General features: G+C 41.3%; 1 protein-coding gene across 4 annotated transcripts in view; it reads left to right on the forward strand.

Moving 5' to 3' along the window:
- Positions 1–27,006, forward strand: part of TGFBR2 (transforming growth factor beta receptor 2) — an 87,655-nt gene that overhangs the window by 17,502 nt on the left and 43,147 nt on the right. For all 4 annotated transcript variants that reach the window (XM_074405776.1, XM_074405775.1, XM_003936065.4 and 1 more), the window contains 2 exons: positions 19,721–19,889; positions 24,884–25,074. In XM_074405776.1, coding sequence (XP_074261877.1) covers positions 19,721–19,889; positions 24,884–25,074 — 360 coding nt within the window. The remainder of the gene's footprint in view (positions 1–19,720; positions 19,890–24,883; positions 25,075–27,006) is intronic.

Raw genomic sequence — 27,006 nt, forward strand, 5'->3', positions numbered from 1 at the left:
ACTCCTTTGCTAGATTATCTAAGGGGAGATATGCTTTCTCACGTTTGTTTCCTTGAACTCACTACTCATGTTGCCTTGTAGGGTCAAACCTGTAGAAATTGCTTTCTCAGGAAACCTGCTTCTCAGATCTTTCAGACATGTCTTCCTTTAAGCTTACTGTCCCCTTGGGAATTGGCAAAGGATTTCTACCCTTTAAAAAGATAGGAGCTTATACCCTTAAAAATTAATCTCAAATTATTTTTCAGGAAGAATTTATACAATCACAATTAAATGCCCTGCAGCCAGTTATGTTCATGATTCCTGCCTCATCTCCAAATGGTGTTAGAGTTTGAGTCATATGTGAAATTATTTGGGTTGGGCTTGATTGTACATGCATGCACACATAGAGAATAAGGTTCTGGTTGTAATGCAGTTTGCAGTTTTTCTAGTTGCAGCTCAAGGCAGAGATGAGAAGCATCCCCGATGGGCCTGACTGCCCCTGTCCGGTACTGCATGCCCCATCTCTAACTACTACATTTTTTCCCATTGAGTTCTCCAATCCATGCAGGATAAGTCCCTTCCTGAACTCAGTTTGTTTTTCTAACCCTGGCTGCACGTTAGGATCACCTGAGATGTTTTAGAAGAATTCCAGTGCCTGAGCCAAGCACCTAGAAATTCTGACTCATTGCCCTGGGTTAGGACTTTGGCATCATCATTGTTTTAAAAGATCCCCAGGTGATTCTGACGTGGAACCATGGAGAGAAACACGAATCTAGCCTAAACAAGTGAGGTTACAAATGAAGAATTTAACCCAAGAGGTCAAAGTACTTGATTTCCCAGTGCAAAGAAATGCCATTTGCTGGGTTCAAAACTCCCTTCTATTGACTTTAAATCCAGTATAACCAATAGGAGCAAGGTTTTAGAAGGTTTGGGAAACTTACCTGCAGAACAGAGTCAATAGAGGCCCGTTTAAAAGGATACCTCACAATAAAGATGGTTAAAAATAGAGGCAGAGCACTGGTGGTGAGGCTGGTGGTGGCAGGTGTGGATGACTTTCCAAAAGAGAAAACACTTGACCTGGGTCTGAAAGGCTGGGTGTGATTAAAGGCAGGCACCATCGTTCACTTGTTAGCCCCAGGGCCGTGCTACTCCACTTTGTTCAAGGCAACAAGGGAAGCTGGCAAGTGCCTGCCTGGGTTGTGTGTCTACCAACCACATAGAGGCAGTTCTTCAGCTCCATCAGCTGTGGCCAAAGCAGGCAATATTTGAGCCACCTTGGACCCCTCCTGAGGGGCAGCGTCAGACACCAGGCACCCTTTCAGACATCATTCTTGGAGTCTCTTCCCTCCTTCATGTAAACCTCACAGCCAACAGTGAAGGCACTGAACTCTTTCCAGGAGCCGGGTAGGCTGCCTTGGGGATGCTCTTCTTGACCTTGAAATCTACCTGCTAGATCGGGTAGTGGGGTAGAAATTTTGGTGGTAGGAAAGCCAGCAGTTATCAGGTCAAAGGGTTTCTGATAAAAGAAGTTTTGTTCAGCAGAAAGGTAATCAGATTATGGGAGCCTTAAGTGCCAGTTTTCGCTAAATTCTCTGAGTCACTGGCAAATTGTAAGTAGGGGAATGATGTAATAAAACCACTGGAAGGCCAGGAGTTTGTGATGGGAAGGGGTGTAATCCCTTTCTTGTTTTCCCATATGGCTCTGCAGTTAGGTGAAGGCAGAAGAGTTCGTGCATCAAGGCAGCACCTGGACCTTCTTATTTCTGATCCCACAGTGGGTCTAACGTTGCGTCATCAACACGTTGTATTTGTTTAAAAAACAATAGTTCCCTCATTGAGCCTCTAAAGATGTGTGACGAAGTTCTTAGAGTATCGGGACTTTCAGTATCCCTCAATTTATTGTTAGGTTGTGTCCAGACCTCATTCCACACACAGTAGCCTAGGGACATCTCTGGAACAAGGTGTGACAAAAAACAAGGAAATACGTTTATTAATTTCAGAAAATGCCTTCTTTTTTTTTTTTTTTCTTTTTTGAGTTGGAGTCTTGCTCTGTTGCCCAGGCTGGAGGGCAGTGGTGCAATCTCAGCTCACTGCAACCTCCGCCTCCTGGATTCAAGCAGTTCTCCTGCCTCAGCCTCCTGAGTAGCTGAAACTGCAGGTGCGTGCCACCACACCTGACTAATTTTTTGTATTTTTAGTAGACATAGGGTTTTACCATGTGAGCCAGGATGGTCTCAATCTCCTGACATTATGATTGGCCTACCTCGGCCTCCCAAACTGCTGGGATTACAGGCGTGAGCCACCACATCCAGCTAGAAAATGCCTTCTTTTTCCTAGGCCTCATAGATATTTTCCTGACAAGTCCCTACTTCAGATTTCACAGAAATATGCACCATCCTTTGGAATTCTGAAGAAACTCAAGTTTCAATTGAGCTGAGTCTCAGTGGTATGCGTTTTATTACATCTAATGCCATTGTAATATGTTTGAAACTGGAAGGTGAAGACAATTGGTTGTTATGTGTAAACCACTACAAAGAATTCACCTGAGTGTGGAAGGTAGCCGGTAGCCTAAAAACCCTGTATTTTAGAGACTGTTACTTCATAATCCCTGTTATGAAATTGGGAAAAATGATGCAGTCACTCTCTAAGATGGTCTTAGATGCGCAGTTCAGTAGAACTTTCTGCAAAGATGAAAATATACCTGGGCTGTCCAGTGTCATAACCATTAGCTACATTTGGCTTGAAATGTGGCAGGACAGATAAGGAACTTAATTTCAAATATGCATATACTTTTTATTTCAGTTAACTTGAATTTAAATAGCCACAGGCGGCTGCTAGCTATCATCATGGATAGGACAGTTACAGGGCATCATTAAAGTTCCCATTCTTCTCACGTCCCAAAGAGGTACATTGAGTTAATTTCTTAGCACCTATAATCATAGTGGGATAGATTAAATTACTTGTACCTCTCCATTCCTGTGCTTTCGAATTATAGGCTGTTTGTCCTGGAAACCTGGCAGTCTAATGTTTGTGGAAATCCTCCTTAGTAGTGTACTATAATTATAATACTTCATTGTGGGGGGATCCAGCCAGGCCTTTTTTTAATCATCTGTGTTTTTAGTTAATCTTAAAAGGATTGTAAAAACAGTCCTGTCTTGTGGGAGAAAAATAGGCTTAAAGTCTATGAGCATGGAGTGATAGAGATTATAAACAGTTCAAAGTTCTCCTGGAAGTTCTGGGGAGAGGGAAGTTAAAGCATAGAAATCTCCTAGGAGAAAACTTATCCTGAAGGTTTGCTTTTAATTGGTTTCAGTTTTTATCAGAAGAACCCTGCGAAAGTGGGTTCCCTGAGGGCATTTGGATTTTCCCCTGTGAATATATTCCGCCCACCTTGGTCACCTCTGTGCTGTATTCTCCTAGAAACTCACCTTTATTTGGCATGCCGTGACTTAAACGCTCCCCTCCCCCCCCCCAAAAAAAAAGCTTTGGAAAAAAAAAGCCAGTTTTTTTCTTTTTTTTTTTTTTTTTAAAAAAAAATGTTAATTTCCTTTATATAGGCTTGTGTGGGCTTTGACTGGAAACTTAATCTGTGCGCCTGGGCTCTGCATTAGGTTTCAGTCATTGAAATAGGGCTTAATAAGAGTTACTTGATACGTTAGGAGTCAGAGGAGCCTCACTTTTATCTTAGGCTCAGGGATTTGCATTTTGAGAGGTTGTGCCAGCTGACTTGAGCCTTTATAGGTTTCAGCTTGTTGCAAACCTAGTTGGGTCCATTTCTCTCACTTCTGAGACCTTTTGCTGCTGCCACTCATAGCTAACGGGATTTTCCGTGGAATACTACTCCTTGTCCCTAATTGTCTTCTCTCCCTACCTCAGCAGTGACACTACAGACAGCCAACCATTTAATACTAGATACATTCCTTAAGAAGTTGGGATAGAGCTTTAATTACACAAGGCGTCCAGGCCAGCAGTCACAGCCCTTTCCAGTGCGATTACTTTTCTAGCTCTGCTCTGCTTGTCCTTCTCGGTCCCTCTGGGCCTTCATTCTCAGGTCTCCTTGGAAGTTGAGGAACTCAGGTCCTTTTGAATTTCTTTAGATTGGTGTTGTCCTGCAGTACTTTCTGCAGTGATGAAAGTATCCTGTCTCTCTTCCTGGCCAGATGTGGCTGTTAAGCCCTTGAAAATGGTTCCTATGACTTGGAAGTGAATATTTTATTTCATTTAACTTTAGTTAATTTAAATTTATAAATCTACATGTTCTCATGGCTATTGTGCAGCTCCAGATTATGCCCTTGACTTTTACATGGTGTGTCTTAGAAGCGTTCTCTTGGCTCTGGCCCTCCACTTTCATGAAGCAGCTCCTCCCAGGGGGAAAGAAAAACTCTCTTTGACTTCAAAACTGACTTCCTTTTGTTGCTAATTTAGACAGGCTGAGCCTTGAGCCTTTTCTCTTTAAAACTCTTCACCGACTGTTTATACCCTCCATACCTGGCGTCAGCATGTCCTTTTTTCTTTTTCCTCTAGTCCTGTTTTCTCTGTGACCATATCCTTATTCTTTATCCAGCAACTGCAAACATGCATTCATTTTCGACAAATACGAAGCTTTCCCCTGGAACTTCAGGATGAGGTACGAAACTTGGCTTCGGAGGACTTAGGGATAGGAAAGCTCTCAGTGAGTGTTTATGGAGTACCAACTACTGTGTGCCAGCCAATGCTTGAGGTTTGGGGAGTGCAGAACGAATTAAACAAAGTCCATGTGCACAAGCTAACAAACAGGATTCTATCAGTGTGTCAGCAGATAGTACGGTGCAAGGGTCTGAGAATGGCATCTTTGATAAAGTGATATTTGAGCAGTGATTAGAATGAACTCAGGGGCTGAAGAAGCAGATATCTGGGTTAAGCTCATTCTAGTTGAAGGGAACAGCAAGTACAGTGTCCTAAAAACAGACTGTGCTTGTCATTTCCTCCCCTCCTCCCCCCAGTCTCTCATTTTTGCTTCTCCATGCATTTTGCATTGCATGGCATGTTACCTTTCTAACAAGTGAACGCTTGTGTGGTGTTTTTACTGTCTAGAAGACTTTCACATGTGCTTCAGGCATGTTTGCCCTTCATCATGACCCTACATTTGTAGACATACATTTTTATACTGGACATTACAGGAAATTGAGTCAGTTCGCAACTCCACTGGTGTTGGTAAAAAGATTATACTAAAATGGATAAAAGACTATGAAACATAGTCAAAATGTACTTCTCGGTCACTTCTGGCCACAGGAATTTTTTTTTTTTTTTTTCAGACAAAGTCTCACTTTGTCACCCAGGCTGGAGTGCAATGGTGTGATCTCAGCTCACTGCAGCCTCCAACTTCCGGGTTCAAGTGAGTCTCTTGTCTCACCTCCCAAGTAGCTGGGATTACAGGCGCTCACCACTACACCTGGCTAATCTTTGTATTTTTAGTAGAGACATGGTTTCACCGTGTTAGGCTGTAGGGTTTTATACATCTGGGTTCTTACATCAGAATGAGAAAGGTTTACTAGATAAGATTCAGTGTAGGGCAAATTTAAGGTACCAAAGTTAGGTACATACTAGAACTTTCATAAAGAGTTGTCTTAAGAAATAGAAAGCATTATAGTTTGACTAGCCAAAGGTAATTCAAAACATTTCAAAGTTTAGGTCACTTATTCCACTCTTATCTCTAGAACTCAATGTTATTTCAGCACACAAATATGGTCATTCCCCATGGATGGAAGGAGCCAGCTGTGTTCCAGAACTACGTTGGAAGACTGCACCTAGGAGACTGTGTGCATGGTTCTCATTTTGCATCTTAAAATCACTACTGGCATCTATCTTGACTTTTCTGTAGCCCATTGACAACTGTCATCATGTAAATACTGTCCTTTTTTCTCACCGACTATCATGGCTGATGTCTCCCCTCCAAAATTTGTGTTGAAACTTAATCCCCATTGTGGTGGTCTTAAGAGGTGGAGATTGGGGGAAGTGATTAAGTCAGGAGTGGATTGGTCGCACGTAAGAGGGCTGGAAGTAACCAGCCTGGGTCCTTTTGCCCTTCCATTCTCTGCCATGTGATGAAACAGTGCTGATCCTCTCTAGAGGACACAGCAACAAGCTGCCATCTTGGAAGCAGGAAAGGGGGCTCTCACCAGACATCAAACTTGCCAATGCCTTAATTTTGGACTTGTCAGCCTCTGGAACTATGAGAAATATGGTTTCTGTCCTTTATAAATTACCGAGTCTCACATATTGTATTATGGCAGCCAAACAGGCTAAGTCACCAACCTTAGTGGGTTTGGTAGTAGGACTTGGAAGGGAGTAGATTTTTTTTATTGTTTTTTGTTTTGAGATGGAGTCTTGTTCTGTGGCCAGGCTGGAGTGCAGTGGCACGAATCTTAGCTCACTGCAGTCTCCACCTCTGAGGTTCAAGCAGTTCTTCTGCCTCAGCCTCCCAAGTAGCTGTGACTTCTGGTGTGGGCTACCATGCCCAGCTAATTTTTGTATGTTTAGTAGAGATGGGATTTCACCATGTTGACCAGGATGGTCTCCATGTCTTGACCTCATGATCTGCCTGCCTCGGCCTCCCAAAGTGCTGGGTTTACAGGCATGAGCCACTGCCTCCAGCTGGGAGTAGATATTTTACTCACAGGAGGGTAGCATTGTGAGAGTTGCAGCTACTTACCACAAGGAGACCTTTATGCTGTTTGCTGCAAATAACATCAAGGTCATGACAGCAATGAGTAATGCAGAGGAACGGCAAAGATCAACCTTACACTTTTTCATCTAACTGCACTGTGAGAAAACCAGCAAAATTGCCCAGTTTAAGGGCAGATTCTCAGATTTTGTTTCAAATTTCCTGCCCTTTGTTGTCCTTTCTAGAAGCTTTAACAATACTTGAAACCTATTTCTTTTTCTTTTTTTTTTTTTTTTTTTTTCACTTCCTCTGCTTGAAAAACACGAAGGGGGCGGTTTCAAAATGTTTAGTGTTATCTTAGAAACCAAAGTGAATCTGAATGTGCCTTTTTGTCCTTTGGGTGTCATTTTTCAAAATGAAAGGGGCCTTTAAGTTCATCATGGCCAACCCACTTGTTCGACTGGTTAGCCAACAGGCACGGCGTTGGGTAATTGCTCTTGAACACAACGACAGCTCATGGTCAGTTCAGGCCCTTCTCTGCTGCAACCTGCTCCCACTCCCAGCGTGGTGAATTCTCCTCCAGTAGAAGTTGTACAGCAATGTTTTATAATTAACTTTTACATGGGCCAATGAGCTCCAGGAGAGAAGATTAAGGAATATTGCTTTCCATGTATCTGGATGGCTAGAATACTTTTAAGCTAGATATTTAAAAATCTAATACAATTATTGTTTCTCATATTCTTCTGTAAATCTTTCATCAGCTGTGAATCAAAGTATACTAGTTTTATTTCCTTGAAAAATAAGCCAAACATAATTATATTTCAACATTTTAGAATTCCACAATCTTAAGGCACATCATTGCCTTCCCATCTCTGCGTGTCAAACTTTCTAATTTTATTAACATGTTATGAAATAACACACTAAGTCTCTCAAAGCCAAATTAGATCAGCTGTCACCTGATGAATGTGCAGGAGTCAGCAGAGGATTTGAAAATTGAACTCGATTCTCAAGTTACTGCCTATTTGCCAGACTTATGCTAGTTATGAACAATATTTCAAAACCAGATGATTTGGTTCTAGATGGGCTTTTTAAAGATCCTAAAAACACTCTTGGCAACTTTATTGTAACAGTGATTGATTCCGTTGTATCTTTGAAAGCTTCAGGGTGCAGTGGTGACAAAAAGTTACTGTATTTCAATTTGTCTATTCATTCATATTTCCCAAAAGGTTTTTTAGAAGTTACCAAACTGCTACATTCTAGTGATGAGTAGGAATAGATTTACCAAATTCATACTTGTCATTTCTTTCCCGCAGTTTTCTTCGGTGTGAAGAGAACACTGAATGGAATGTTACCATTCTAGCAAGGGAACGTTTGTTTTGTGTTTTTTACTGTCTAGAGGATTTTCACATGTGCTTCAAACATGTTTGCTCTTCATCATGACCCTGTATGATGCCATTTCATAAATCAGGAAATGGAGATTTCAATATATTAAGTGGCCCAAAGCTAATACATGTAGGAGCTTGAACTCACACTTAGATTTTTACCTTAAAACTCTTTGGCTTCACCAAGGTGACATTACTATATATGTCTCCTAAAATAAGTGAAGTAATTGCAAACAACCAAAGCTCTTGTCTAAGAAACTTACTGCTTCTCTGCCCCCTGTATACTTTCTTCAACTCCTAGTGGCCACACCCATGTATTTGCCTTGTACCGGAACATGTGTAAAGTTCTACTCTTGAATTTTTTGATGGAATACCTATTTCATTGTTGACTGTCAGGAAGGACGAGGGCGTATGTGTCACCACTGGCACTGTCTCTTACGGCTTTCTCTCATTGACCTTTGATAAGTTATTTCATCTCTTTGACCCTTAATTTCTCCATCTATAAAATGGTAATGATACAATTATATGGTGGTTGTGTTAAGTAAATGAAAAACTCATCACAGTACTTAGTTCTGGACTAAGCATTTGGTCTGCATTCAATAAATTGTGGTAATGGTAATAATAATCATTTTCACATAGATCTGATTTCTAAAGTAGATGGCCTCTTTCCTTGAACTGAAATGTGATTATCCACATTAGAGAATTAAATGCATATTAAAAATATCCATATTAGAGTGTTAAATCGTGACTTTTTACATTCTAGTTAAACCCTAATGTTAGAAGAGAGAATCGAAGGGGCAGATGAAAGAATCATTCACTGTAAAAAGTCAGGTGGCCACAGGGGCCAGGCAGGGAGTAGGTGACATGACGGAATGTCCGGGAGGAGGCAAATTTGAGGACACAGACATCTTCTTAAGAGAAGCGTCACAGCTCACAGCCAGCTGACTGTTATCATGGGATGAAGTAGACCCACTGTTGTCTTTTTTATTTTTTTAAGTGGAATTAAAAAACCAGCTTTGCATGCGAAATCTCCAGATTTGAAAACTTGGTTTGTGTTTTAGAAAGAGTTCAGGCCAAATGGAACACATCTGTGTTCTGTATCCAGCTCTTGTACCCACTGGAACAATTTCTGCTTTAGCTTCTCAGTCTGTGCCCAGGTTATCTGGCTGGTAGGAACCAAGTACCTTGGACCTCGTTATAGCACCTTTTAAAGGGATGCCTTTCCCAAATATGGTAGTGCTCTGGCCCCTTCCCAGAGAAAATGTGGAAATCATCTGTTTTGGGCAATATTTTCACATATTTAATAAAACCGTAATTGAAAAGCCTTTTGGGTACCAGGCATGCACAAGAATCCTGCAGCATAGTTAGAAAAAATAGCACAAAAGCCTCCACAGAGAAATCAGTGAAAATTCTGCTCTCACAGGAAATTGATATTCGGACAAAATTCCATGCTTCATTGAGGCAAATGGCTCATTTTAGGGACTGATTTTTCTGATTCTCTAATAGTCACTACCTTTTAAAAGTCTGTTCTTACGAGATTTTGTATTAGTTTCTTCATTTTCCATTAAGCTTCCTCAGTACGTCAAGATAAATAATTGTTTAAATCCCAAATGAATAACTTAATTAAAAAACACATCTTTATTTAGACCTTTCTTATTTCCAAAGCTTTTTTGAAGAAAATCATTTTGTGCATTTTAAAAAATTCCCTAGAAGGACTTAAACATCTTGAGGAAAGGATCATGGCTTAGCCTGTCCTTCCTTTCTTCAAGGGTTAAAAGACGAGGGCTCTCACAGAGCAGCACGTTTTTATTTATGTTCACTAATTTTGCTCGTAGCAAATCACATTATTTGACTTGGAATATTATAAAACTCCGTAAATTGTGTGTCATTATCTTACCTCTCTCCGACTGTGCCATTTACCAGTGCTGTTCTGAATGTCACCCAGAGAGTTATTTAATTATCTTTTATTTTCAGTAATACATTATTTTCCTGTTGCTAGAGCACACCAAGTCCTGTCGGCTGAGGGAGAATTGTTTTCTCAGTTGCTATCACTTTAGGTAAAGTGCCAGCTTTAAAGCACCTCTCAGCCGAGGCATAAAGTTATTATTTTGACAGTTCCTGAAATAGTGCTGCATTCTGCTCTTTCATTTGATCTAATAGACCGTTTGCATTTGTGCAGCTTCATTTTTTCAACTGGTTTCCTCTTTTCCTCAGCCCCAAATCCTGCATTCTGGTTTTCGGCTCATGTCATAGTCCCTACGGTCAGTCTTTGCCAGAGAAATCCGCGGTGAAAGTGAGCTTTATCAATGAGAAACTTAACAATGCCATGTATCGAAGTCAGTATTTGCTATAAACTTCTGGCTTCTCCCCAGCTTTCAGAAATGTATTTTATTCACGTGAGTCGAATTAGAGAGGAAAGAGCATGCGTGATTGAGAAAGCTAAAATCTTTTTAGTTCTTTGAATATGGCACAAGTGGTCTAAAATACTGCCTTTGGCAACGATGTAGATATTTCCACCTGCAAGAGTCATTTAAAATGTTTAGGTTTGTTTCCTGTTATGTGGCTGGTATCTCAGACAGATCCCCTGCTACTAAAAACAAACACACAACAGAAAAAATAAATAAAAATTCAGCAAGTATTGGGGGGACTCAAATTGTACTTCATTCCTTGATGATACACATAAGCAAGAAAACCAAGTATGTGTTTTTAGGATTTATTTGGAGTCATTGGGGCTGGGAAGTGTTAAATAGGAAAGGATGCAACTGAAATTCCAGCTCAGTTATTTTATGTTTGTCACTGGAGAAAGCCAATTATTTTTCCATTCAGCTAAAGCTTGTTTCATTCTGTAGAAGACTTTAAAAAAATCTTCCTTGTAGATTACATTTTAAAAATTTTGAGTTTAAAGATACAGCCAAGATTTCAGTTTAATGTACCTCATTGGATGAATTCCTTTGAAACAAGTAAGAATTCCTTAATCCCTTAATTTAATTGTTTGGTAAATACAAATTTATGTTTATGCAGTTTTCTTGAAGCAATCATAGCAAACGACTAAATTCATGAGCCAAAATGCTAGTGAAACTCAAACCTACAAAGCTAAATTCCCTCGGCTGAACAAGTCCAAATAGGGGGAAATCATACACATAAACACATAACACACACACACACACACACACACACACACACACACACACACTTCCTGTATCAGCTGTCTCTCCATTTCTGACCTCATGTTTGCATTTAAAGGCAAGTAACTATTCATGATTCACGGGAGGTTGCAGTTGTTAATTTTGCCTCTCACACTAGAATATAAGCCACAGGAGGGCAGGGACCAACCTGGTGTTTGTTTTAGATCTCTTCATTGTGTTGAGTGTATCCCAGACATTTGATATCCTTAATTGTTGGCCTGATGGTAGGCAATTTCACTGTGAATATATATATATATATGTGTGTGTGTGTATATATATATATATTTTTTTCTCACTAGGTTTCTTTACTAGAATTATTTGCTCTTTCAAAGAGATTTTAGAGTATTATGTCATTCTTGAAGAGTTTTAAAAGCAATATTTGTATTACAAAAACATGTGCATGAATAGGGAAATGGATGCTTTTGAGCTTATCTTTATTTTCTGCCCAGGTAGTGGTCTCCCTGTTAGGTGTGGTTTCTCCACTTCTGATCCTGGTGCCCAGAGGCCATGTGGGACTGTCACTTGAATGAAAGCTGCACGCATCTGCTATGACAGAATCTGCCTTGAGTTTACTTATTTATAACGAAAACAATTTTTTTAAGTACAGAAAAATAATAGAAAATTCAAAAATGACAGAGGGTATGAAATAAAAAGTTGCTTCTCAACCTCAGTTTTCTGACCATTTGTTTTCCTTTTACAGGGTCAAATAATATTTGATTTTCATGTTCTTGCATCTACTCCCAGAGGTAGTCTACATGTATAAGCATGCATGAGTGTGTGCACGTGTGTGTGTGTGGTGTGTGTGTGTTCTTTAATAAGCAATCACAAAACAGAAATGGTGTGTCAGCCAGGGTTCCAGTTGTGAACAGGTGGCACCCTCAAATTAGGGAGATTTAAGGAGAGTTTAATAAAGGAAGTACTTACAAAGGCGTGGACAGAGTCAAGGGAAACCACTCCAAAAGGGAGGAAACCACTGTGCAGATACTTGGGATTAGTAATTGCTGTGTTGACTTGCTAGGTCTAAAGGCACAAGGAGAGGGAAGAAGTAAATCTTGGAAGTGACCTCCTCAAGGGAACCTGTGATCTCCAAGTAAGGGACTCAGCCAGCTGGAAAAAAATTCTACAGAGAGGAAGTCGGAGCACAAGTACCCTAAATGTGCTCCTCATTGCTTCGTTTATGTATTGCTGGGTCTCCCCATTGGCCAAACTTAATGGAGACAGAGGGCAAGACAGCTGATTGATGTAGTCCATAAAGATGAGCCTCCTGGGGCAGAGAGTCTGGTGACCAAGGGTGGAGAACAGATCTCTAAAGGCAATGCAAGACACCCAGCCCAAGCAGCTCCAAACATTGGTCTCTACCTTGCTTTTTTTTTTTTGAGTGCTATAGGCTGGGCTTCAACACTTAACAAAGATAGCCACAGGGAGCTGCCCCCAATCATTGCTTTGTATTCCTTGTTTGGATGTGTCTAATTTATTTTGCTAGTCTTCTCTTGATGAATGATTTTAAAAAAAAAACAGCAACCTATTTGTTTTTACAAACAACGCTGCAGTGAATTCATCAATGAATATCATAAAGTTTTAGAAGTGAAAGTGCCAGGCAAAAGGTCATTTGCATTTGCAGTGTTGATAGATATCAATAACATGTACTTCTGAGATGTTACACCAGTTTACACCCCATCATTATGAGAATGCTTGTTTCCCCATACTTTGCCCAGCTTACTGTGTTATCTGACTTATGGATCTTTTTCAATATGAGTTAGGTGAAATATGGTATGCATTTTTAATTTGCATTTCTCTTATTAGCAATGAGGTGACATCCTTCACTTTTAGAGCTTATTCTCTGGTGGCAGGGTCAGGAGGTAATATTTAAAGCAGCATTTTTTAAAACACAATGTAGAGAACTTATGTGATATGTTATTTGTTTCCAGTAAGCATTGATAATGATTTTAAATTGCATCAGTTCTGGCACTTGTGAGTACTTACTATTTAAAAGCAAGAATTGTAAGCCCTTGCCATTTCACAGATATTTTAGAGTACTAATTATGTCATCCTTAAAGTTTTTAAAATATTATTACTACAAAAATATTTGCATAAGAAGGAGAATTGATGCCTTCAGGTCGCCTGCCTCTGTTTTCTTCCTGCACACATCATGGTCTCCCTGTTAGCCAAATGATGATTTCTCCAGTATTGACCCTGGCAGCCCAGAGAACATGTGGACTGCCACTTGAAGGAAAGCCCTGCACTTCTCTTCTCTCAAGGTGCTTATAATTACATAAAGCATTAGGGTTCAAATACATTTTTAAAAACTAAAACGAAGGTACTGTATTAGAAGTTCCATTGGTAGTGTGCAATAGATTTTCAGAGAAAGGAAATATTCCTAAAATGTTCCTATCTTTGGCTTAATCACAGAGTGTTTTTGTTTCTTTGGTTGGTTAGATGGTTGGCTGGTTGTAGTAATTGGCCAAGGTATCTGATTGGCTTGTGAATGTCTTTCTTTCCTGAAGAATTATACAGGGAATCCTCCCAGATTGCTTGACTTGCTTCTTTGTTCTGGGTGGGAGAAAGTGTGTGACCGGCCAATAGCCTTGTCCTACCTTGTCTCAAGGGTCAGAGCTGCTGTTACCAGCATCACAGGCTATGGCGCTGTCTGCCAGATGGCTGCCTCAGTATCTGATTTGGAAATGCTGGAGGCAATTAAAAACCTTCTTTCAGAGAACAAGGCTTTCAATTCTGGTCCCATATGGTGATCAGGGCCTCTGAGCTTGCAGTCCTTTAAGAGGTCAGACTCAAGAGAAAAGCATATGGAAAGAACTGGCAGATAAGAAATGCCTGTAAAAAGTTGAATAATAGGTACTTAATTTCACTTAACTGCCAAAGGAGTGGAGAAAGGGAAACGATGATCAAAAACTGGGTTCTCCACGGCCTTCCCACTCAGCACATGGTGGGCTGGAAGGAGGGCATCACCGGGGCACAGCTCCCTTCCTATCTGTGAGGTCAGTTTTGTGTGTACGTGGCTAGGTTCTGGTGCCTACTAATCTCGATGTTGGCTGTGAAGCGTTTGTTGTAGATGTGATTAACAGCTAAAATCATTTGACTTTTGAAGTAAAAGAAGTTACTCTCTATAATGTGAGTGGGCTTTATCCAATCAATTGAACAGCCTTAAGAGCAAAAAGTGAGGTTTCCTGAAGAAGAAATACTAACTCAAAACAGCAGCACTGCTTTCTGCCTGAGTTTCCAGGCTGCCAGTCTGCCCTGTAAATTTTAGACTTGCCAGCCCCCGCAATACCACTACGCTACACCTGCAGGTTAAAAATATTCCCAAAGGATTTGTGTGTATTAATATTTGAGAAGCAGTGCTCTAAAACAGTAAATTCTATTCACCAGTTGCTATGGATTATTCTTTGAGATGATACATTTAATTGTCTCAATTTCAGTGGCCTTACTATGAATACCTAACACTAAGCAAGACATCCACAGGTATTTGTAGAACAAATAAATTTCTAAGTTTCCTGTACAAACATTCCAGAAAAACAACAGTAGTTAGAAACACGAATTCAGTGATACACAGATGCATGAATTCAGTGACACACGAATACATTTCTGACAAAATGTTTTGGATTGTTTGTTAAACATTGAGATTTTACCTAATGGTTCAACTAATACTAAACACCATTTCAAATATTAGAACTAAGGTCATATTCAGAATTCCTAATATTTATCTGAAATGAGTCTAAATCTTATTAGGCTGCTCATCTGACCCTCAAAGACAATAGTACTGTTCCGAAAATAGACACAGCTAAGCAGTCAATTCATATTCTTAAGACCTGGAACCTCTGTCTGTAGACAGTGAGTTTGGGGAAAATGTGAGATAAAATGGGGAAGATGGTATGACCCAGAGTGAAGGTTTTGATATTATTCATGGGCTTATTTGAAGAGAAGTGAAATATTATGGACCATGTGATACTGTCATATGCCGACACACGCTACCCATGTTCACTTCCTTTAGTGGATGACTTTCTAGGTGAGACACAGTCTTATTGGAACCTCTTTTTGGAGAACTTTATGAATAACTAATTTGCCTGTGAGGGGTAGAAAATTCTCTAAAGATGGTTGGTTGCTCACAGAGAGTCTGCAGGAACTGAAGTACAATTATGTCTCAGTGTCCGTTGGGGATTGGTTCCAGGACTTCTCAAGGACACCCACGTCTACAGATGTTTAACTCTGTTATGTAAAATTCTGTAATATTTACATGTAACCTACACACATCCTCCTATATCCTTTAAATCATCTCTAGATAACTTGTACCTAATACAATGTAAGTTCTATGTAAACAGTTGTTATACCGTACTGTTTAGGGAATGATGACAAGAAAAAAAGTCACATTCAGTACAGCCGCAACTATCTTTAAAAAAAAAAAAAAATTCCATCCGCAATTGGTTGTAACCACAGATGCAGAACCCACAGGTACAGAAGGCTGAATATACACTGCCTTAATATGAGAATATCTTAACTAAACAGACTTCGGCTAATTTAACAATCTGGATTAACAGTAATTGTGAAGTTAGTTTAGGGTTTGCTGTAGGGTCAATCAGGTGGGTTTTGTATCATTGTTTAGAGGAGAATCTTTGTTCCTAGCTATGCATATGTATGCATTTACTTTCCTTCCCATTCCTTTGGCTTTTTAAAAATTACGTATTAAACACAAGGAGATGTTTGATATGTGAGGTCGTGACTGATAACATCTTTTCCTGTGGATTGGACTGCACAGATGCAATGTCCCATACAGCAAATGACCAGGACCCTCCCCTCCCACTGGCTCCCATCCCACTCTGACTAGCAGTATGCTGCTTAGCATGGAATTAGTGACACTTGGGGATTCTGGGGTTGGCTTGAGGTGCTTTAACTGGAGCTATGGGCCTCAGAGAATCTGCGGACCCTCTCAGATGATCTACAAATGTGCTTGTTTCTCTTCCCCTACTCCAAAGTGCATTCATAAGGCTTGTATCTAACTTAGGTGACCCCAGCAAAGGTTAAGAGTAGCTTTGCCCTCTGAAGTTAACTACCTGTTCTACCAGTACATGTGGTATGCATGGAAGGACCTGAGGGCCTCCATCACATAGAGGTAAGGAATACTGGTTTAAAACAAAGGTTGGAATGTATATGACCTCAAGGGCTGGCTGGGATTGTTAAGCTTGGGAGCCTCCTAGGGTCAACTAATAGAGAGTCGCTGGCTGGTGGTGAACCTGTCCTGCACACAGGCTTTGCAAAAAAATTCTGGTTAAGTTGTAGCAGTGGTGGCTTTTGGTAGCTTCTGCCGTAGCAAGGAGAAAAAGGCAGCATCCCTGGCTGGATCCTTGTGAAGTGATACGCTGTATCTTTGGCAACTTTTCTTCATACACAGTGGGTGCTCAGCATGTGTAAATTCTTACTGTACGCTGCCCCTTCCCCATGTGCCTATGCCTGTATTGCAGGACAGTTGCTTGTTTTTGGCTTTTCTTCAAAATTCAGTGGAGAGGCTTTCTCTTGTTGGGTCTACCCATAAAGTGACATGTACTGTGTCTCTCTAGGGGCCCCATTACAGTGGCACACCTGGAGCTGTGCAAATTAGTGGTCCTTCTCTCTCTCTCTCTCTCTCTCTCTCTCTCTCTCTCTCTCTCTCCCCCTCTCTCTCCCTCTCTCTCCCTCTCCCCCCCCCACATCCTTCCTTCTTTGCTCCCTTCCTTCCTTCCTTCCTCTCTGTCTCCTTCCATCCTTCTTTCCTTTCTCTCCCTTTCTCTCTCTTTCTTTTGATGGTCCTTTTTTCTCTTCCCTGTTGATTGTGTTCTGCAAGCATCAGACCTAAACCACTTGCACTTGTCAACACATCTGCTCCGGCCCCCATCTCGTCTGTTTTCATTTCTGTCTTATCACTGCTCACTCCTGTCACTTTTCTCACATTTCCAAGCTCTTGCTAGAAAAGGAGTGGCCGGCACAGAAAAGAAATTCTCTCTATCTGAGGTGTGAAAGAGCTAATCACCTCTCCTTAGATGCATGTTTTTCACAAGGGAACTTTTTCCAGCTTCATCCAGGTGCTGTCCCCTCAGCATAAGTTGTATATGTGTTTGCAGTGGTGGGAGAAAGGGTTGCTGTTTTGGTTTTTGCTTATTTTTTTGTTTTTTTTTTCAGCTAATTATAGGTCAGGGTTCTCAAACTTGGTTGCACATTTAGAATCATCTGGGCAGCTTCTAAAAATCCTGATGCCTCAGTTACCTTCCAGTAAATTAAATCAGACTATCTGGGAGTGGGACCCCTTCACTATTTTTTAAATTTCCCCAGGCGATTGATTTCAACATGCCCTCAAAGTTGATAACTGCCAATCTTAGCTAAAATTCTAAAATGTTGGAAGGCTGAATTTCAAGTCATGGAAATTCGATTTTATATTTATAAACAACAAACCTTCCTAATCAGCAAATAGTTGCTTGTCCCAAGTATATTCTATACAAAAAATACATATGTATGAAATAAACAAAACATGATTTCACTTTCTTTTTTTTTTTTTTTTTTTGCTTTAACAATGGTAGGGAAACCAAAAGGGTTAAATTGGTTATTTCAAAAATTGATCCAAATATAACCATTTTAGAAGAAAATACATATTCATTGTTGTGTTTCTCCCAAATTTAACACACAGTTCAGCGAGCATTTCTGCCTGTATTTTTAGCTAAGCATAGAGCTCTTGGTCTGGGAGACACTGAGAATTTCAAAATAGCTTGTTACCTAAAAATATACTTCCTGAAATGAACTTGAGGCCCGAGAGGGATGAATGGCTTTATTTTTTTCTTCTATATTTACTGTTACCACAAGAAAGCAAATCTTACATTTATATGTGTTTATATTTTTAGAGACCCAGGAAACAGGTGCTATGCCCAAGCTACAAAGACAGTTGCAGGGCAAAGTATCCACGACAGAAACCGAAAATTCACAGGACAGAGAATGACTATGGAAGGTCATTGAAAGTGCCCCTCTCTAGGCAAGAGCGTAGGGAACACCAGGCTTTGCTTATGCCTCTCTAAGGGTTGTGCCTTGGAAAAGTACCTCACGGTGTTCTGTGGCCCAGCAACTCCTCCAGCTCCCCGTGCAGTCTAAGTGCTTAATCCTTCTTAGTCCAGCCTATAAGTCTTATTCCTGTTTGTTGGTTGAGTGCCTGGTAGCCTTGTCATACTTCACTGACTGTCCAAACTAAAGTCTTTAGTTAACACCGTCACCATCTCATTGAGGAATAAGATGGGGAATGGGGTGTTATACCTTTTTAAAAATTGCCCTTAGCATGCAGCATGTATTTTGCAAAAAATAGCCTGTCTTCCCTATTTTATTGAATGAATGTGAATGAATGTCACATTTATAATCACACTCCTGTCTAATCTGAGTGAAGAAGCTCTATATCCTGTCCTACTTCACATCAAGGGCCAACCATGAACAGCTTGTGTTCATCCTGTGTTCACTCATTTATCCAATAAACATTTTTGTATGTCTTCTGTGTGACAGGCTCTCTTTTTGGCACTGGAGACATCGTCGGTAAATGAGTTGGATTATTAGCAAGTATGCGATGCAGATAGTTTGTACAGACAGTAAAACAGAGTCCTATGGTAGTTACTTGCAGGTTGCTGTAGGATGCAGAGGTAGCATTTAATCAGAGACCAGAAAAGTGACAGGAATCTCAACAAAGGGAAGAGCAGGTGGAAGGCCTGAGGAGGCTATGAACATGGCTTCCTCCCAGAATGGGGCAAGAGGCTCGTGATGGTGGTGGTAAGGGATGAGATCAGAGAGGGACGGGAGGCAGATCCTTAGGTGGACTGATCGTAACTCCAATGCCTCACCAATGCTTGGGACTGTGTCCAGGAGGCACTCAGTAAGTGCTGGTTAATCAACTGATTTTCCTCAAACACAGAGAGAAGTCAGTAGAACTAGTCCCCTGAAAAGAAGACCCTTACAGCGCTCTCAGGAATAGGTCAGGAAAATGGCTGCAAAGTCTTGTGCCTTCTTCTGCGTTGCACTTCATGACTCTGTGAGGTTGTATCCTCCCTGCCCAGCTGGGTGGTGACACTCGCCTGGCTCCCACATCCTCTGTGCTGCCCTCTATTTTGGGTCACCCTGACTTGGTCTGTTTCCTGTCTTATTCACCCAGCTCAACTATAATTTCCGTAAGGGTACTTTTATTTGTGGGCCTAGCACTCTGTACTCTGCAGTGGGGCCATCTAGGTTTCTTTATTGAATGATAAGATTTCTGTAGAAAGCGGGCCTTATGACAATCATTGACAAAAGCAACTGGCTACTTGACCATCCCCACCCCTCACCACCCCTCACCACCGTACAATGGATTTGATGGCAAATTGCATACATGAGGGAGTTCTAATCTGACTTGAAGTATTTTGCCTTTCTTCAGATTCATTCTCATGACATCACGTTCACTGAAAATTGCATAACATCTTCAGGAATTCATTGGCAGGGTGCCTAGCAGTTGCATGATCGTTTAATGTCTCTTTCTCTTCCCTCAGTTAACAACGACATGATGGTCACCGACAACAATGGTGCAGTCAAGCTTCCACAACTGTGTAAATTTTGTGATGTGAGATTCTCCACCTGTGACAACCAGAAGTCGTGCATGAGCAATTGCAGTATCACCTCCATCTGCGAGAAGCCACAGGAAGTCTGTGTGGCTGTATGGTAAGAGAGCCTTTTAAGAAGTTATTCTTTCTTTCCCCGTTTTTACATAATATGTTCTTACAGTACACAGAGTCAGTGCATCTCTGTCCCCTAAGTATAAACATCTGTTCCATCCCCCTTTCCTTTATAACATCTCTCTTTCGATTATTAAATGTAGTTTCCAGGGCTGTTCTCTGCATGGATGTGTGCGTTTATGTGGGTATGTTATGGTATATAAAATGATCTTTAATATCATACATCTGGAAATTCTTCCTTGTATCAAGAAGAGGGATTTGTCACTTAGTAGCCATTTAACTGACACCTCCTCAGTACCCCATAGTGATAGCAGGAGCTTTGTTCTCCGGAGTCAATCTCAGGTCTGGAAGAAGAGGTGGTGAAAGGTTGGCTGTTGGAAAAGAAAACCACCTGCCAGAAATGGGGAATCTACTCGGAGAACCAGAAAAACAACCTTTTTTTTTAGTCAGAAATCCTGGTTATATCATTCATATAACCATTGGGATAGATATCACTTCTTTCTCTTGGCTCAAAATGGCATCTTTCTTTCTTTTTTTTTTTGAGATGGAGTCTTGCTCTGTTACCCAGGCTGGAGTGCAGTGGGGCAATCTTGGCTTACCGCAGCCTCCACCTCCTGGGTTCAAGCGATTCTGCTGCCTCGGCCTCTTGAGTAGCTGGGATTACAGGTGCCTGCTACTACACCTGGCTAATTTTTGTATTTTTGTAGAGTTGGGGTTTCACCGTGTTGGCCAGGTTGATCTCGAACTCCTGACCTCAGGTGATCTGCTTGCCCCTGCCTCCCAAAGTGCTGGGATTACAGGCATGAGCCACTGGGCCTGGTCAGAACTATATATTTCTATTTGATCGCATTTTCTCCTCTCTCTCTCTCTCTCTCTCTCTCTCTCTCTCTCTCTCTCTCACTTTCTCTTATTCCCTCTAACTCATACACACATCTCAGATAGTTCTTATGCATACACAGTGAATACTCATGAATCATTTGGTTAATTCATGGTTATAGATTGTGAGCATGAACAAGAAATAAACAACTTTAATCTTTAGAAGAGTTGTAATTTTACAAAAGTGCATTAATTTATTAATGAGATATGACATTTTGAAGACTTATTCTGATATTTGGAATTTATTGGCCATTTAAAAAAAAAAGTAACTTTCATGGCTCCTGGCTAGTTAGCAAACAAGAATATAAACCCAAGTATCTCTCCCCGTTTTTGAGGAATTAGTCATTTGACACCCCCAGATCATGCAAAGCCAGCCTTGATGATAGATTTGGAAACATTGAAGATTTCTGTACCTACCAGGGGATGAACTGGTTTCTTAAGAACTGAAGGAATGTTAACAGCAAATACCTGTTAAGACATACTTGCTAATATGATGTGGTACATATCCATGTCCACTTCTAGGTAACACTTTCAAAGAAGGGATCTGGACAAAGAGTGTCTTCAGAGGAGAGAGACCATTGTGGTTAGAGGCCTAGAAATCTTGCTGTCTGAGGCATGGCCTGGGCAGGTAGACATGGTTAGTGCAGTGGAGAGAGGTCGTAGGTTCTGCTGACGAAATGGAAGGGCTCTCAGGTAGAAAGTTTAATAAAGTTGTTCTGCATGACTCTGAGGGGTATTGGGAGGATCCGTAACATTTACAAGAGGACAGACTTGTGCTCAGCATAAGTTTAGAGATTTTCACAATCATGGTTTCCAAACAGCAGAACGGGCTTCCTTTTCTGTAAGCACCAAGTGAAGATCTGGAGAGGCTGGACGACCATGTGTCAGATAGAGTGCAGGAGAGATTGAGACACCAGACTTCGATGGCCTCAACACTTCCTTCCGTGGTTTCTTACATACATACGGTGGTGTGAGCACTTACTTCTGCTACCTAAAAGGCTCTTTTATTTAATATTTTTGTTTTGTTACCAGTAATAAAAGCCCAAATCATTAAGTGTGAATCAAGTCTCTCTAGAATAGAGGCTCTGCTAGCCTCAAAAAATGTGAGTACTTCGAAGAAAGGAGGCCTTCCTGCCTTTTCTGTGTCCCAGCTATAAAGGGTAAATACAGTGAACATTATTTTGACCTGTCTTGGCCAAAGAAAATTCTCCTGTGATGTAGCGGTATTGATAATGAGAAGGGGAAGTGTAGGGGGCGCTGCAATGCCCCCCTTGACCCTCCTTCATGACCAAGGCACTCTCCCTGGGAGGGCTGGCTGTCGAAGGATCGCTGCTGAGTTTCCCCTCCAGTGATGGGAGCTGCTTCATTCATGCTGAACACTTTTCATGGGTAGCCAGCATCCCATGGCGAGTTGATGCAGAGAAACAAATTCGTGGTTATTTTGCTTTACTATGGGACATCTTTGAGGGACCATCTCACTTTCAGAGCTTCCAAGGCATTCTCCGAGGCCTTTGCTGCAAGCTGCATTATAGTTTAGCCTTTTCCTTCTGTGCAGTACTGCCTGCTGCCTGTAGTCCCTTACAGATGCATCTCCAAAAACCTGCACAGAACTCTCACAGCCTCAAGGTCTGTTTCCAGGAAACCTAAACTAAGACAGGAGGCTGTTATAAAAATAGCCAAATGTGCAAACCGAAAGGCTCTACTATGATTATAGATTTCAGTGTTTTTTAAAATCAGTTTTAGTGTTGTTTTCATTCATTCATTCATTTGACCAAGGTCAGTTGTGTGCCCATTCCATGTAAAATGCTTCAGCTCCTTCCAAGGCTATAGGAATAGTTTAGAACCAACGTAAATTTTATCATATTGGTTATTCTTTCAGTGGAAATTGACAACCTCTTCAATGTCTCAGAGCAAATGTCGCAGGACAAAAAATGAAGTCTGTATTTACTTGCTTGTATTTACCTTTCCTGTGCTCAGCTGTATTCAGAACGGCTTTGAAAAGTTAGCTGTGCCTGGCAGGAAGCTCTGTTACAGGAGTGAGTGAAGAAGGCACTTAGGGACTTTACCAGGTCTCGGGCATTACAGTTGTTTTCCCTCTGTGAGTTTAGTTCTCTAAGCAGCTAAAAGGTGGAAAACCAGAGGCTCTGAAAGAGCTGCCCCATAATTACGGAGCAGCTTTCTTTCATGGCTCACAGTTCCTTCTTTGGCCTCTATAGTCGTCACAAGGAAGAGGGACCATGCCTTTCCCTGGGCACAGCATGCCTTCATTTTATTACCAAAAACAACACACACACATACACACACACACACACACACACACACACACACACACACACACACACACACACACTGTGGAAGCGGGGAGGAAGGTGCTCTTGTTCCCTGACTGCAGCTGATTGGAAGACTGTGCAGTAGCTTTGGGGTCAAGGATGGGTAGATTTCTAAATGTCCATCACTTGTTGTTTGATCATGTCGACTTTCATTTAGATTCATTTGGTGTCCTGAAAGCCACCCTCAGCTAAGTGTTCTGCTTGGCACTCTTCCTGTCACAGCAGGGACCAACTTAGCAAAGCCTTGCTCCTCTTGTGCCTTCTGGAGCTCTAGTTTAAGAACCCTTGAGCCCTTTCACAAGCAGAGACACGTACCTCCACTGGAGTCCACTGTGGGCTGCATGGATGTCAACATCGGTACCATTCCTGCCTGGGCTGTCCTCACTCATACCCTTGCCCGTATCCCTTTGTCAACATATTGTCCTTTAGTGTTCTTGACTTAAGCACTAAGAACGTGGTATTGGTCAGAGTTGCTCTTTCTCTTGTGGGGATGGCCCCATGTCTTTTACAGGTGCAAACTCTGCTCGCTTCCAGCCTGCCTTCCACTTTCCTTGTTGTGAGCAGTGAGCTTCTGTGCATGGGGCAGGGAGGATTAGGGGAAAATGGGCGAGCACAGGCATGCATTGGCTCATGTGTGCACTCAAAATCTTCATAGAAAATTATGCTAGCAAAACTGACTGGACCTAATTAGCCCTTCCTTCCGCTCCAGCTCTAGACAGAGAGAATGCAATTTAAGACAGTAGGGATTTTGCATCTGAAAAGGACAGAGGTGAAAAGGAGGATGTCAGACTAACCTTGTTGGACAGTCATCCAAGATAGTATGTTCACGAGGGAGCAGAGGGAAGTGGATAGAGAGGTGATGCCCTTTTGCAAGAGAGCCAAAGTGTTCTTTGGGCTTTTCAATTATAATAGTGGGCATTAACCATGTTGTTTTAAAATCTAATCTATACTGAGAGCTAATTGAGCACTTTCTAGGGCTCAAGGAAAATTCTGTGTGAGAAATTCTCTGAACCCTGGGCTGAATTAGTCTTCAAATATATGCTATGAAGGGATACTAAATGCAAAAATAGTTAATGACAGCATAAACTATTTCATTGAGCTGTAAATGAAGAACACCCTGAAATCCTTTCCTATTTTTTTTTATTGTGCCTTTCTGTAATTTGGGAAAGACTACAGTTCTTTATCTGGGATGGTTCTTCCCATTTTTCTCAGCAGAACCAGCTGTTGACAAGGGGTATGCCCTTCATACACAGTGCTCTGAGGCCCAGCAAACAAAAAAAGAGGAACTGTGACTGTCTCCCCAGTCAGGCCCTTTGAACACAGTTTAGCTAGACAGGATAGATTTTGCCAATTAAACTAAGGGTGTGACGTGAGCTTTGCGTCACATTCAGGATGGAAGATTTAAAACTATCCTGAGTACCTAGGAATGTTCAATTTCCCATGCCGTCTCCTTTAATGATTTAATTCAGACTTAAATGTGTAAAATTCTCTAGCAGGACTGCCCCCATGGAACACTGTCTGCTACATGTGATGTTTATAACCACAAATGGGTTCCGAGAATAAACAAAGGAAAAACAGAAAAAAGCAGAAAAGCACAGGAGACCGTAGGACAGCCTGCGAATGCTGGAGAATGGGAACCAGGGGCCTTTGTTAGCAACAACTTTGTGAAGGAAAACTAGTCCAGATTGCCTTCCTGTATGGAGGCCATAGTATTCATTTATTCTCCTTCTCTCTCTCCCTCTTCCCTCACCCCCAATGAACCTCTGCACTCTAGGAGAAAGAATGATGAGAACATAACACTAGAGACTGTTTGCCATGACCCCAGGCTCCCCTACCATGACTTTATTCTGGAAGATGCTGCTTCTCCAAAGTGCATTATGAAGGAAAAAAAAAAGCCTGGCGAGACTTTCTTCATGTGTTCCTGTAGCTCTGAAGAGTGCAATGACAACATCATCTTCTCAGAAGGTGAGTTTTCTTCTCTGAAGGGACTGTGCCTGACATCTGTGCCAGTTTTTTGCACTGTTGGTCTGAAGTGTCACGGAGCACGTTCCTCCTGTGGTGGATTCCGCACAGTGGATTACGAGCCCATTCCGCTGGTGGGAAGAGGGGCTTAGGGAGTAGCAGGGTTTGTTCTCGTTCTCATCAAATCTAGTTGACTGGGGCAAACCTTATTATTTGTCTTTGACAAATAGTTTTTTTCACCTAGGGCAGTGGTTCTCAAAGTGCAGCCCCTTGAGCAGCCAGCATCAGTATCACCTGGGGACCTGTTATAAATGCAGATTCTCAGGCTCTGCTAAATCAGAAACCCAGGCAGTGAATCCCAACTATCTGTATTTTAACAAGCCCTCTTAGTAGTTCTGTGCGGCTAAAATTTGGTGACCGTTATTCTAGAGATTTGGATGGGGTTGTTTAATCCTGGAGGAGGACTTTCTTTATAACCGAAGCCGTTTCTTATACATCGTCCCAGGTAGGGTACTTGTCATTGATCCCATTTGAGAGAAACATTGAAATACAGAGAGGAAATAATAAGCCAGAGTTTACCCTTGGAGCCAGGAAAAGGGTAGATTAGATACTAGCCTTCATCTCAGCGTTCACTCAGCTTGAAAGGAAGGCACACAGTCTTCCCTCAATTTTTAATAAGAGAAGTATTCAGTGGTTGGTTTTTAATTACAAAATTAGTATATGTTCTTTATCAGAAATTTCAAACAATCCAACAGTGTGTGAAAATTAAAGATGGAAGTACATTTCCCTCATCCCCTCACTCCCAATGCAACAGATCACCTGTATTGACAATGGACTGGATGCACGCACGTGTCTCTGTCATTCATTCTCCCATTCCGAAGCACTCCCTCTCTTCCTTTCTCCATCCCTCCTTTCATCCATCTGTCCATCCTTTTATCTGTCCCATCCACTCATCCATCTTTCACTCCAACTGTTTGATCATATTATAAATGTTATGTTGCAACACTTTTTACACCCAACCACTTTTACAGTTCCTTCTAAACAAGATACAACACATAAATACACTGTATCTCTTTTAATTTTAGTCTAGAATTTCATATTATCTTCCGTGATGGATCTAATCATGACCCTGTTGATGGATTATTTTGGCATCTTCAGTTTTTCCACTTCATGCTACATTGAATATCTTTGTAAAAATATCTCATGCATTTGTGCTAATGTTTCTGCAAAACAGATTGCTAGAAGTGAAATCTCTGGTTTAGAAATATGTGCACTTTAAATTTGAATAAGCACTACTAAACTACTCTCCTCCCAAAAAAGATGTAAACCTATGGATTTCCATGTACCTTCTCCAACACTGAGGATGGATACATCTTTTAATTTTACCATTGTGATAGTGTAAATAAATATTAATAGTACTCTTTTGGTTCTAGGAATGTAAATTTAGGGAAGCGAAAGGTTATTTCAGTCAACAATGGATCTGATTTAATTAAAAATCTTTTTGGAACACACGTGCTGGCTCGACACCGTATCTCTGCTGCCACGTGTGTTCCACCTCCGAGAAGGGATGTGTCCTGGTGTTTTCGTGTTTGGTGCCCAGCAGCACTGCACATCCAGCTTATTCTCTTCCTGTGTTCTTCACCTACTGCCATTCTCCCTCTTCCTGTCCCACTTCCCACAGGCCAACTTCTCAGTAAACTGAAGGCAGGTACATCTTGTCAGGGTAACACTTTCCAGATCACTCTTCCTTCCTATGTCGCCTTCCTACAAATGGTCCATTTCTCTCATTTTCTTTCTTTCTTTCTTTTATTTATTTATATATATATATTTTGAGATGGTGCCTTGCTCTGTCACCAGGCTGGAGTGCCATGGCACTGTCTCGACTCACTGCAACCTCTGCCTCCCAGGTTTAAGCAATTCTCCTGCCTCAGCCTC

Source organism: Saimiri boliviensis, chromosome 9 (genome assembly GCF_048565385.1).
Source record: "Saimiri boliviensis isolate mSaiBol1 chromosome 9, mSaiBol1.pri, whole genome shotgun sequence".
In the NCBI taxonomy this organism is placed as follows: Eukaryota; Metazoa; Chordata; class Mammalia; order Primates; family Cebidae; genus Saimiri; species Saimiri boliviensis.